Here is a 12,661-nt window from a genome sequence, read left to right on the forward strand (position 1 = left end):
ACTCAGCTTTATATATAGATGTAATCATAATTTGTTATAACTAACCGTAGTTAGTTACTATGCCCGGGCAGCGCAGGGCTCTTCTGCTAGTAGTGTAATATCCCTGCCGGCATCACTGCATGGCTTCCTATTTCCTATCTCACTCACCACTCCGGGCCATGCTATGAGTTCTGTCCTCTGCCTGCTCCATACTGTGGGCCTCGTGTCCTTGCTTGCTGCATGCTTCTTGGCTGTATGCTTAGGGCGACGGCACTTCCTGAGTCTTATAGAGACAGAGTACACACCCCTAATTTGGTCCCAGCCTAATTGCCAATAGGTATCGAGTACTTAAGGCATCTCCACCCATAAGGATATGCCTGAGCAACAAACTCTGTCAGTCTGTACTTTGTTGCTGAGTTGCCAGGTCCTGTCCTGTTTTTCCGGCTCTCTGGGGGCTGTATACCCAGACTAGTTTCTGTGCTCTCTGTGTCTTGTGTTCCGCCTCCCTGGGGGCTGCATACCCAGCCCTGAATCCCTTGTCTTGTACTTGTTCCCATGTCTGTCCTTGTCTATACTAAATCCGTTTCTTATACCTGTTCGTGTTCTTGTCTGTTTCCTTCCCTACTCAGCTGTGTGTAACCTCGAGTCTACGCCTGCGGTTCTGCTCTGCTCTTCACTCTTCACCCTGCGGCTCTGCTTTGCTCCGCTCCACACCCTGCGGCTCTGCTTTGCTCTTCGCTCCGCACCCTGCGGTTCTGCTTTGTTATTCGCTCCACACCCTGCGGCTCTGCTCTTTGCGCCGCATATTGCGGCTCTGCTCTTCACTCCGCACCCTGCGACTCTGCTCTTCTCTTCGCAACCTGCTGCTCTGTTCTTCGCTCCGCACCCAGCGACTCTGCTCTGCACCCTCTGGCTCTGCTCCGGTTCCGCACCTTGCGCTTCTGCTCCGTTCCTGCTCCGCACCTTGCGGTTCTGCTCTGCTCCCGTTCCGCACCTTGCGGTTCTGCTCTGCTTCCGTCAAGCTTCCTACGGTTCTGGTCCCTCCAGTATGAACTTGTTCCTAACTGTTCTCTTATCCTACCCGTGCCTGCCTGCCAGAGTGCCAGCCGAGCCCGCCTGCCAGAGTGCCCGCCTGCCTGCCAGAGTGCCAGCCGTGCCCGCCTGCCTGCCAGAGTACCAGCCGTGCCCGCCTGCCTGTCAAGAGAACCAGTTGTGCCCACCAGAGTACCAGTCATGCCCGTCTGCCTGCCAAGAGTACCAGTCGTGTCGCTAGAGTACCAGTTGTGCCCGTCTGTACTTGCCTGCACCTGTCATTAGTGTTTTGTCCCCAGTGGGATCAGTTGCTACAGCCAGACACCGCCCTGGAGTGGTACCTGGTCGCTATCTGCTGCACAAGCCTGAACTCACCACTAGAGGCTCCAGTGAATTCCAAGGTAGCTGCCTAGTCATGCCACTCCAGGGTAGTCTGGTTTGTGGCACAGTGGGACCACTGTTGTGAGCTCATCTGTTCATTCACCTTTTGTGTCCGAGGATCTCCCTCTTCTGGTGAAGGAAGGTAGTGAGGCTGATTTGGATGAAAGAAACCAAACACCTGATCAGGTGGATTGTGACTGGGTAACAGGAACTTCAGATTGGATATAAGGCAGCCGACGCCCTTCTGAGTGGCTGGTGATTTCTCTGCTGGATTCTTGGAGACCAGTCTGATTCCTGCTTCCCAAAGATAAGTTTTTGCTCTGCTATTGATCTTATTAGTTTTGGTTTTGTTTACCTTGTTTTTTGAGTTCAGCCATCCCCGGCCGGGGGTGTGCTGGATTCTTATTCCTTGATCATTGTTCTCTTTTGCTCTGCTTTCAGAATATTCTGAGTGCTGATATAGGGTTTGAAGTCTAGTGACTTCAGGGTCCTTTTTGCTTATCAGTTGTGTTGGTAATATTTTTAGCAGGGTTTTCTCGGATTGCAGACAGCAGCTTTTCTGTCCTGTCCTTTTTAGTTAGCTTGGGCCCCATCGTTTGCTCAAACTATCTTTCTATCTGTGTTAGTGTTTTCATCTTGTTTCACCGTCATTATATGTTGGGGGCTGCCTATTGCTTTGGGGTCTGCTCTGGGGCAGTCAGTTTTTCCCTTTTCTCTCTTTAGGCTTATTTAGATCTCCGGCTGTGACGAGGTGTCTAGGATCACCGTAGGAACACTCCACGGCTACTGCTAGTTGTGTGATAGGATTAGGGGTCTGCAATCCGCTAGCTTCCAACCTCTCTGATTTTCTGGACTGAGCTTGTGTTTTGTTTTTTCCTCCTCGGTGACTCAATCATAACAGACCACAATCCGCGCTCATGCCATCCAGTCAGGCTGCGAGCGTTACATATAGGTTAAAACACAGTCAATAACTGAAACAAATGTGTAGAAGGCTTAAAAACTGGAGGGGAACAGGCAAACTCTGCTACAAAGGAGAGGATGTGGAAGGCATATCACAAGCCATACACCAAGATAAGACTGCGCACAGCAACGAGACACAAGGTAGTTATACTGCATCAGCAAAGTCTCTCGACGGCAAAGACTTCATTCAAACTGAGGATTCAGACTGTGCTGTTCAAGATCTTTTGAAGAACTATCAAGAAATGGGTAATGCTGAGGACCGCAGATGCAGTGGTCAGCCAAGGAAACTTAGTGCAGCAGATGAAAGTCACATCATGCTTATTTTTCTTCGAAAATGGAAGATGTTCAGCAGTGCCATCAGCTCAGATCTGGCAGCAACTAGAGAGAACCAGCTACACCATTTACTGTTAAAAGTATGTCCAGAAGTGGTCTTTATGGAAGAATTGGAACCAAAAAAGACCGAGCTATTCAACTGCACTAAAACATAGGAACTGGGGTCCTGAAAAATGCAGCAGGTGTTCTGCAATGATGAGTCAAAATGTAAAATATTTAGTGGCAACCGAATTTAGTTTGTTCGATAATGGCCCAAGAGCAGTACAATAGTGTCTGCAGGGACCAACAAAGCATGTTGGAGTTTCCTTCATCTCCAGAGCCACATTTTAGCAAAGAGAGTTGGGGATTCGGTCAGGAATAATGATGTCCTCAAAGCTGAGAAATACAGGTAGTTGCTTATCCCTCATGCAATACCATCAGAGAGGCATCTGATTGGCTGTATGTTTGGAGGCATTGTCCTTGCAGAATACAATTGGAGCCAATGCCATTAAGTATAAGGAAGAACAAGGAGTTCTGGAAATAATATAGCCCCCACATAGACCTTATCTCAACATCATCAAATCTTTCTGGGATTACCTGAAGAAGCAGCAGGATTTTGCGCAAGCCTACATCTAGAGAATATCTGTGTTTAGTTCTGCAAGATGTTTGGAACAACCTCTCTACTGAGTTACTTCCAAAACTGTGTGCAAGTGTATCTAGAAGAATTGAAGCTGATATGAAGGCAAAGGGAGGTCACACCAAATATTGCTTTGATTTAGATTTCTCTTTTATTCATTCACTTTACATTTTGTTAATTTATAAAAATTAACTATCAACATTTCTATTTTTGAAAGTATTCTTACATTGCAGTAATTTCTCCACACTTGCCAAACACTTTTTCACAATACTGTAGTGGATATATAAATAATACACTGCTACTAAGAAGCATATGCAACTGTAGTTTTTCTCTATGCATACACATGTATGTTTGGAGTGACGGCACCAATATTAATACTCATCTCCTTTCCTGAAGTGTTAAGAACGTTGTACCTGTCAATAACATAAAAGTTGTCCCCGTCATCACCTTGATCAATTATGTGGTCTCCGCATTTGACCAACTTCTCGAACATTGCATCTAAAACTTGAGACATCTGTTCCTAAAAAATAAATAAAAATAAACAAATCAAAAACCTATACAGTGCAACAACAAGGAAAGATTCATATGGTATACTCCATGCAATCTTACTCAAATTTAGAACATCATTTTTAGCTATATTTCAGTTTAGGGCTATATTGTCATATGTTTTACACTACATAGTTTCTAGTGAAAAAAAAATCTTGGTGAAAAGACCCTACATCTTATAGTCCATGGTAAGTGGGACACGGCAATGCCAGTCCATCCTAATTTATATAATAAAGGGGTTGTCCGACAGAAGAAAAAGTGGTTTAAAAGATTATTTCATTATTTATTATTTACTGGCCCTTGGTAATATACTTGTTTTACAAAGGTTTATTTTAAGAGTTCAGTTGGTTTGATTCTTCCACTTCAACATTCTCAGTTTCTTCCTTTAGCTTTATGGAAGACGAGACCAGGGAGTGCAAGATGCATAGGTACGTCTAAGAAAAAAAATAAGAAATCCAAAGTGTCCAGCTCAGGGTCTTTTCAGACTGATCAGGCTTCTGTTTAGACAGAGGCTTCAACAACACACGGAGGATGTCAATGTTTTACAGGCAGAAAAGTTTAAGATAGACAAAGAATAGTGGAGTCCATATGAAACTGCAAAATGACTACAACTAGGTCCCTGGGCTGGAGAGAGGGATGGGAGTTTAGGGGGAGGACTCCCCCAGATGTGGAGGCTCAGTAATGTGTTTAATATCTTAATAATGAACCCCTTTAGCTTGTAGTGAACTAAAAAAATACACACACTTTTATTTTTATATTGTTAATTCAATAAACATGATTTACACAAAAAAATACACACACTCCTCTGGACTCCAGACATCCACTCAGATTACACCTTAAGGTAATAACTACCTAACTTGGAGCAATCCAATTCATTTGTGTGTATTTTTTAGTTCACTACAAGCTACTAAAGGGGTTCATTATTAAGATATTAAACACATTACTGAGCCTCCACATCTGGGGGAGTCCTTATTAAGCGCAAATTTTAATTTATTTATTTATATTTTATTGATCACACTGGTGGTGTGTGTTCCTAATTTGCAGCAAGTGTTCCTCTCTTTTTTCTACAGTTACTCGTGCCACCTACAGTCTATACTAGATTGTTTAATATCTTGACATCTTGCCCGTCTAGCTGTCGATAATATTGTAAAACTGTTTGATACAGTCTACATCATTGCTATGATACTATATATATATATATTCCCCTGTAGACTGTGAGCCCTCTCGGGCAGGGTCCTCCCTCCTTTTGTACTTGTGTGTGCCTTGTATTTCTCATGTTTATTGTACTTGTCTATGCATGCCCCTTTTTCACTTGTAAAGCGTCATGGAATAAGTGGCGCTATAAAAATGAATAATAATGATAATGATAATTATATATATACACATATGAAAAAAGAAAACGCGGATGGCACCGCTATTACCATGTGAATTCAGGTGGTGTGCGGTACTCGGAGCTCTGATGCCTGGCAGCTGAAGGTGCTGTTCCAAGGAAATCCACAATGCTGAATAGTTCCACGGAGAAGCAGAAAAACCGCACTCAACAGACTGATGAAGAAAATCGCTGGTTTACTGGCACATGTTATTCATGTCGGCCAGGGGAGTGACACCAGGAGTGGAAGTTGAGCTGACAATATATATACATATATATATATATATATATATATATGAACAACGACAAAGCAAAGTCCAGCAATAACGTGAGCAATCCAGGATGCTGTTAAAATTTTTTTTCTTTTTATTCATAAATCCATTAAAATGCAATGGTCCAAGCAGTTCAAAACAGCAATAACGCAGGAAAGTCGTGCAGATAGGACTACGCGTTTCAGCGGTAGAACCCGCCTTCTTCACGGTCCAGAATCTAATCTGCTTTCCAAACATGGAACCTTATATACATCCCACTCCCATCAGGGTAATTATAAACATATGTGAGAGACTTAAAAACATGTGCTATAAAAGCAGATCAAACATATAAACTATCCACATATTGATCAGTATACAACATGCATAAAGATTATAAGGAAAGAATTCAACATATTGGAGAAAAGTACATTAGGAATGTCCGATAACCTGACCATAAGATTTAAGGCCCTGTGCACACAGTGCAGACTCCGTGTAGTTCCGCAGCAGATTTGGCCCTGCAGAACCGCAGCAGAAAAGCAACAGAACAGCACGTGATGCACAGTACCATTTAAGGCTATGTAAAACAAAAAAGGCTGTGCACATGCTGCAGATTTTTCTGCGCAGATCTGGTGCAGAATAAAAGAAGCAGCATATCGCTTCTCCTGTGCGGCTCTGCTGCAGCTCTCCACCTGCTCCATTATAGAAATCTGCAGGCGGAAACTGCAGGGGAAATCCGCACAAAAACTGCACCAAATCTGCGACAAATCTGCAGGCAAAACGCAGATCATCTTACCTAAAGATTTAGCAAAATCTACGCGGAAAATTCCACAGCAGAATCGGCACCGTGTGCACATAGCCCCAGTGGTACAAAAACATAGAACAATAATATTAACCAGCATTATATAATACAAGTATATCAATAGTGCATAATGATATCCAGGCGGTTATTGAAGCCCTGTGGCATGCGAGTCCCCAACTCAAATATCCACCTACTTTCTCTTGCAAGCACTTTTTTATGAAAATCTCCACCCCTCAATGGTTTTTTTACATGCTCTATGCCCATAAAGGAGAAACCGCGTAAATCCCCATTATGTTTTTTTGAAAAATGTCGGGATACTACTGATGCACCAACCATAGGCAAATTACTAGCGTCTGACAGGTGTTTGCGGATTCTAGTTTTAAGGGGGTTCATCGTGCAACCTACATATTGCATACGGCATATATTGCAATTAATTAGATACACTACATTTTCCGTATTACAGTTTATAAACGAACAAACATTAAACTGTTTTTTATTGGAGATAGATGTAAATGTTTTATTTATTAGCAAAACCACAGCACTTACAGATATTGGCACCGCATTTAAAAAATCCTGTTGTTTTTAACCAATTGCTAGGGGAAATTTTATCCGGATCTTTGAACATGCTGGGTGATAATAATGTAGCTAAAGTCGGGGCTCTTCTTGCCACAAAGGCAATATCATTATTTTCCACAATATTTTTCAAAATATCATTCTGAGATAACGGAAGATATTTTTTGATGATTTTAACAATAGAATTAAACTGAGGACTATAATTGGTACTGAAAACCACCCTAGATTTTTTAGAGTCAAACTGTCCTTTTTTCTCAGTAGATTCCAACAGCTTAACCCTATCCATGCCTGCTACCATTTTCCTGGCTCTGTCCAAGGACCAATTAGGATACCCCCTTTTTTTTTAAATTATTACAGGTCATTTCAATTCGGACTTTCAAAAAAACTGGGACATTATTCTGAGTGAGTGTTCACTTAAACTGATTAAACTGATTATAGAGGAGGAGGATAAGGAACTTGTTAAAATTAATAACGAAATTGAGCTTATCAAAAATTCTGTTAAAAATCTGGAGACTTCAGATACCATCACTAAATTCCAGGACCGCATGTATAATAATTTAAAAAGAAGGGAGCATTCTATTATAGCTATAAAGAAAAGAAAATTTCAGAGAGATCTTGATGATTACAAGAATGACAAAATAAATAATTGGGCTAGTAATCCTCCCTCTATTCTGAGAAAACATAAGTCCTGGTATAAGAAACCTAAAGTATCTTTTAATTCTACGGCCAATTATGATACCTCTTTTGGGGAAACATCGGATGAATTAACGGACTCCTCAGTTGCTTCAGTAGCCAGTATTCAGACTGGTGGCAAAAAACACCAAAAAAGGAACTTTCAACAAGAAGGTGCCTTGCCAAAAAACGAATATGCAAGAGGGGAGGAAGGAAACACAAGTCCAAAAGGTTTTCATATGACGTTTCGCAAGCGCCGTTAATGGAGATTCCTGTATTCAATCTTTCCAGTTACATTTTGACAGACTCACAGATTGGACTCTTGTCTAAAGGACTAGGTTTCTCTCCAGTTAAAAAATTCAGTTTATTTGACACTATTGTTGATATCAATAGATTTGCACGTAATTTGACCCTTAAAGTTCATTATAATGAGGACAATACTCATGTGTATAATGATTTATCATCTGTCAGTATATCATCTGATAATAACTGTATTCATTTTAGTGAACAGGTAGCTGTCTCTAATTTAAGACAACTAGAGGGGGAGACAGAGTTGGAGGATAGGGTTAATCTAAATGACAGGTTTCAGACTCGTAATCCCATGTTCTACCCAGTAAAATCGAGACCTCCTATCCTTGATTTTTTTCAGGAAACAATTGAAAGTGAGCTTGTGTCTCTTTATAATCAAGTAGAACATCAAGAGGTTAAATTTAATCTGAGTATTTCTGAACATAGGGTAATTGATGAATTGAGGGCTAATGGCGATCTCCTTGTTGTCCAGGCAGACAAGGGGGGCGCTATTGTGGCTCTCAATGCTGGTTTATATAAGAAAATGAACTTGCTGGATTTAGAAAACAGTAGCACCTATATTGAATTGCCATCTAATCCAACTAATTCATTTAACTCTGAATTATTACATCTATTACAGGTGGGAATTAGTATGGGTGCTATTTCAGACAGAATTAAAAAATTTATTTTTTGTGAAACACCGATTGTCCCAATATACCACTCACTCCCTAAAGTTCATAAAGAGGTTTTTCCTCCCCCTCTCAGACCTATCGTGTCTGGGATCGGATCATTTAGTGAGAAACTAGGGGAGTGGGTTGATTTTTATCTTCAACCTTTAGTGCCATTAACACCAAGTCATCTTAAAGATTCCAAAAGTATAATACAGATTATGGAAAAATTTCATTGGCAATCTGATTATGTGTGGTTATCTTGCGATGTGGTGGGATTATATCCTTCTATCCCCCATCACGTCGCGTTACGATGCATCACATATTATTTGTCCAGATACAGTAATTATGAGGATTCCATTCAGAGGTTTATTGTCTCCTCAATTCAATTTCTTTTAAGCCACAACTATTTTGTGTTTGATGAGAGATATTTCCTCCAGACACAGGGTGTGAGCATGGGTGCCAAGTTTTCACCTTCCCTAGCTAACCTGGTTATGTCTGTGTGGGAAGAAAATTATATCTTTAATATTGATAACCCATACAAGGATAATATTGTTTGGCTGGGGAGATTTATTGATGATCTGATATTTGTCTGGAGGGGTAGTCTCTCGTCTGCAAAAAGTTTATTTTCTTATTTGGATTTGAATGATTTCAATCTAAAATTTACTAGTAGTGGTCATGAGGTATCAATTAACTTCTTGGATTTGAAACTGACCGCAGATCTGGACAATGATGGGGTTCTGATATCTCCCTATAAAAAATCCATTGCATGCAATAGTATTTTAATGGCTTCCTCTAATCACCCCAAACATGTCATTCAGAATATTCCTGTGGGGGAGCTTATTAGACTAAAAAGGAATACTACATCTAGTGACAAATTGGAGGAAGGAATTGAAATGACCTGTAATAATTTTAAAAAAAGGGGGTATCCTAATTGGTCCTTGGACAGAGCCAGGAAAATGGTAGCAGGCATGGATAGGGTTAAGCTGTTGGAATCTACTGAGAAAAAAAGACAGTTTGACTCTAAAAAATCTAGGGTGGTTTTCAGTACCAATTATAGTCCTCAGTTTAATTCTATTGTTAAAATCATCAAAAAATATCTTCCGTTATCTCAGAATGATATTTTGAAAAATATTGTGGAAAATAATGATATTGCCTTTGTGGCAAGAAGAGCCCCGACTTTAGCTACATTATTATCACCCAGCATGTTCAAAGTTCCGGATAAAATTTCCCCTAGCAATTGGTTAAAAACAACAGGATTTTTTAAATGCGGTGCCAATATCTGTAAGTGCTGCGGTTTTGCTAATAAATAAAACATTTACATCTATCTCCAATAAAAAACAGTTTAATGTTTGTTCGTTTATAAACTGTAATACGGAGAATGTAGTGTATCTAATTAATTGCAATATATGCCGTATGCAATATGTAGGTTGCACGATGAACCCCCTTAAAACTAGAATCCGCAAACACCTGTCAGACGCTAGTAATTTGCCTATGGTTGGTGCATCAGTAGTATCCCGACATTTTTCAAAAAAACATAATGGGGATTTACGCGGTTTCTCCTTTATGGGCATAGAGCATGTAAAAAAACCATTGAGAGGGGGAGATTTTCATAAAAAAGTGCTTGCAAGAGAAAGTAGGTGGATATTTGAGTTGGGGACTCGCATGCCACAGGGCTTCAATAACCGCCTGGATATCATTATGCACTATTGATATACTTGTATTATATAATGCTGGTTAATATTATTGTTCTATGTTTTTGTACCACTGGGGCTATGTGCACACGGTGCCGATTCTGCTGTGGAATTTTCCACGTAGATTTTGCTAAATCTTTAGGTAAGATGATCTGCGTTTTGCCTGCAGATTTGTCGCAGATTTGGTGCAGTTTTTGTGCGGATTTCCCCTGCAGTTTCCGCCTGCAGATTTCTATAATGGAGCAGGTGGAGAGCTGCAGCAGAGCCGCACAGGAGAAGCGATATGCTGCTTCTTTTATTCTGCACCAGATCTGCGCAGAAAAATCTGCAGCATGTGCACAGCCTTTTTTGTTTTACATAGCCTTAAATGGTACTGTGCATCACGTGCTGTTCTGTTGCTTTTCTGCTGCGGTTCTGCAGGGCCAAATCTGCTGCGGAACTACACGGAGTCGGCACTGTGTGCACAGGGCCTTAAATCTTATGGTCAGGTTATCGGACATTCCTAATGTACTTTTCTCCAATATGTTGAATTATTTCCTTTATAATCTTTATGCATGTTGTATACTGATCAATATGTGGATAGTTTATATGTTTGATCTGCTTTTATAGCACATGTTTTTAAGTCTCTCACATATGTTTATAATTACCCTGATGGGAGTGGGATGTATATAAGGTTGCATGTTTGGAAAGCAGATTAGATTCTGGACCGTGAAGAAGGCGGGTTCTACCGCTGAAACGCGTAGTCCTATCTGCACGACTTTCCTGCGTTATTGCTGTTTTGAACTGCTTGGACTATTGCATTTTAATGGATTTATGAATAAAAAGAAAAAATTTTTTAACAGCATCCTGGATTGCTCACGTTATTGCTGGACTTTGCTTTGTCGTTGTTCACATTTGTATGGATGGACTCCTACATCCAGATCCGGGCACAACGGAGTTAACCAGGTCAGCTGAGGTTCCAGGTGGTTCACAGGAGTGAGCTGGTCTACATTGTTGGATATATATATATATATTATATATATATACACAGTGGGGAAAAAAGTATTTAGTCAGCCACCAAGCAACCAATTGTGCAAGCTCACCCAATTTGAAAGATGAGAGAGGCCTGTAATTGACATCATAGGTAGACCACAACTATGAGAGTCAAAATGAGAAAACAAATCCAGAAAATCACCTTGTCTGATTTGGCAAGATTTATTTTGCAAATTATTTTGGAAAATAAGTATTTGGTCATTAACAAACGTTCATCTCAATATTTGGTTATATATCCTTTGTTGGCAATGACAGAGGTTACTCGTTTTCTGTAAGTCTTCACAAGGCTGGCACACACTGTTGGAGGTATGTATGTTGGCCCATTCCTCCATGCAGATCTCCTGTGGAGCAGTGATGTTTTGGGCCTGTCGCTAGGTAACACGGACTTTCAAATCCCTCCAAAGGTTTTCTATGGGGTTGAGATCTGGAGACTGGCTAGGCCACTCCAGGACCTTCATATGCTTCTTACGAAGCCACTTCTTTGTTGCCCTCGCAGTGTGCTTGGGATCATTATCATTCTGAAAGACCCATCCATGCCCTTGCTGATGGAAGGAGGTTTGCACTCAAAATCTCACGATACATGGCCCATTCATTCTTTCATGTACACGGATCAGTCATCCTGGTCCCTTTGCAGAGACACAGACCCAAAGCATGATGTTTCCACCCCCCATGCTTCACAGGATCTGAGTCCCTGGCGGTTTAGTGTGTTACTGATGGTAGCCTTTGTTATGGTGGTCCCAGCTCTATGCAGGTCATTCACTAGGTCCCCCCGTGTGGTTCTGGGATTTTTGCTCACCATTCTTGTTATCATTTTGACCCCACGGGGTGAGATCTTGTGTGGAGCCCCAGATCGAGGGAGATTATCAGTGGTCTTGTATGTCTTCCATTTTCTTATTATTGCTCCCACAGTTGATTTCATCACCCCCAAGTTGCTTGCCTATTGGAGATTCAGTCTTCCCAGCCTGGTGCAGGGCTACAATTTTGCTTCTGTGTCCTTCAACAGCTCTTTGGACTTCTTATTAATTATTTTCTTACATGAATTTTTCATTATCATTTCAGTAACCAATGGCAAAATGTAGTAATTAGTCTTGCATCTCCGTATCCGTTATAAAAGTACACTATTTTTACACTATTTTTTTCAAACATATCCTCGTGTCCACTGCCTACTCTCAGCCCTGATTCCAGCACCTCAAATTCCCCACTGAGGTCGACACAGGGGGGCTGGCTGGCTAATGTTTGCTGCTAACCTAGCCTTCTTTTCACTGATAAAAAGAAAAAGGAGCTTCTTTTGTATCTGTAGTAAGAAGAACATCTCGGACTCTCACCATTTGACCATTCGCTGGAGTATTGGAACACATTTTGTTACATCCCAATCACCAGGACAATAACTCGTAGCGTTCGATTACCTTTGCGTTTATCCATACATCAAGAGACATTTAAAATTAGGTTGCGTGATAAACCCACTTTA

At 41.0% G+C, this 12,661-nt stretch overlaps 1 protein-coding gene across 2 annotated transcripts in view; it reads right to left on the reverse strand.

The window, feature by feature from the left end:
• PRKAR2B (protein kinase cAMP-dependent type II regulatory subunit beta) overlaps positions 1-12,661 on the reverse strand; it is a 146,335-nt gene that overhangs the window by 24,305 nt on the left and 109,369 nt on the right. For both annotated transcript variants that reach the window (XM_073573573.1, XM_073573574.1), the window contains exon 5: positions 3,715-3,821. In XM_073573573.1, the coding sequence (XP_073429674.1) occupies positions 3,715-3,821 (107 nt within the window). The remainder of the gene's footprint in view (positions 1-3,714; positions 3,822-12,661) is intronic.

The sequence above is a fragment of the Dendrobates tinctorius genome, unplaced genomic scaffold (assembly GCF_039654945.1).
Source record: "Dendrobates tinctorius isolate UK_male_01 unplaced genomic scaffold, ASM3965494v1 ptg000035l, whole genome shotgun sequence".
Lineage (NCBI taxonomy): Eukaryota > Metazoa > Chordata > Amphibia > Anura > Dendrobatidae > Dendrobates > Dendrobates tinctorius.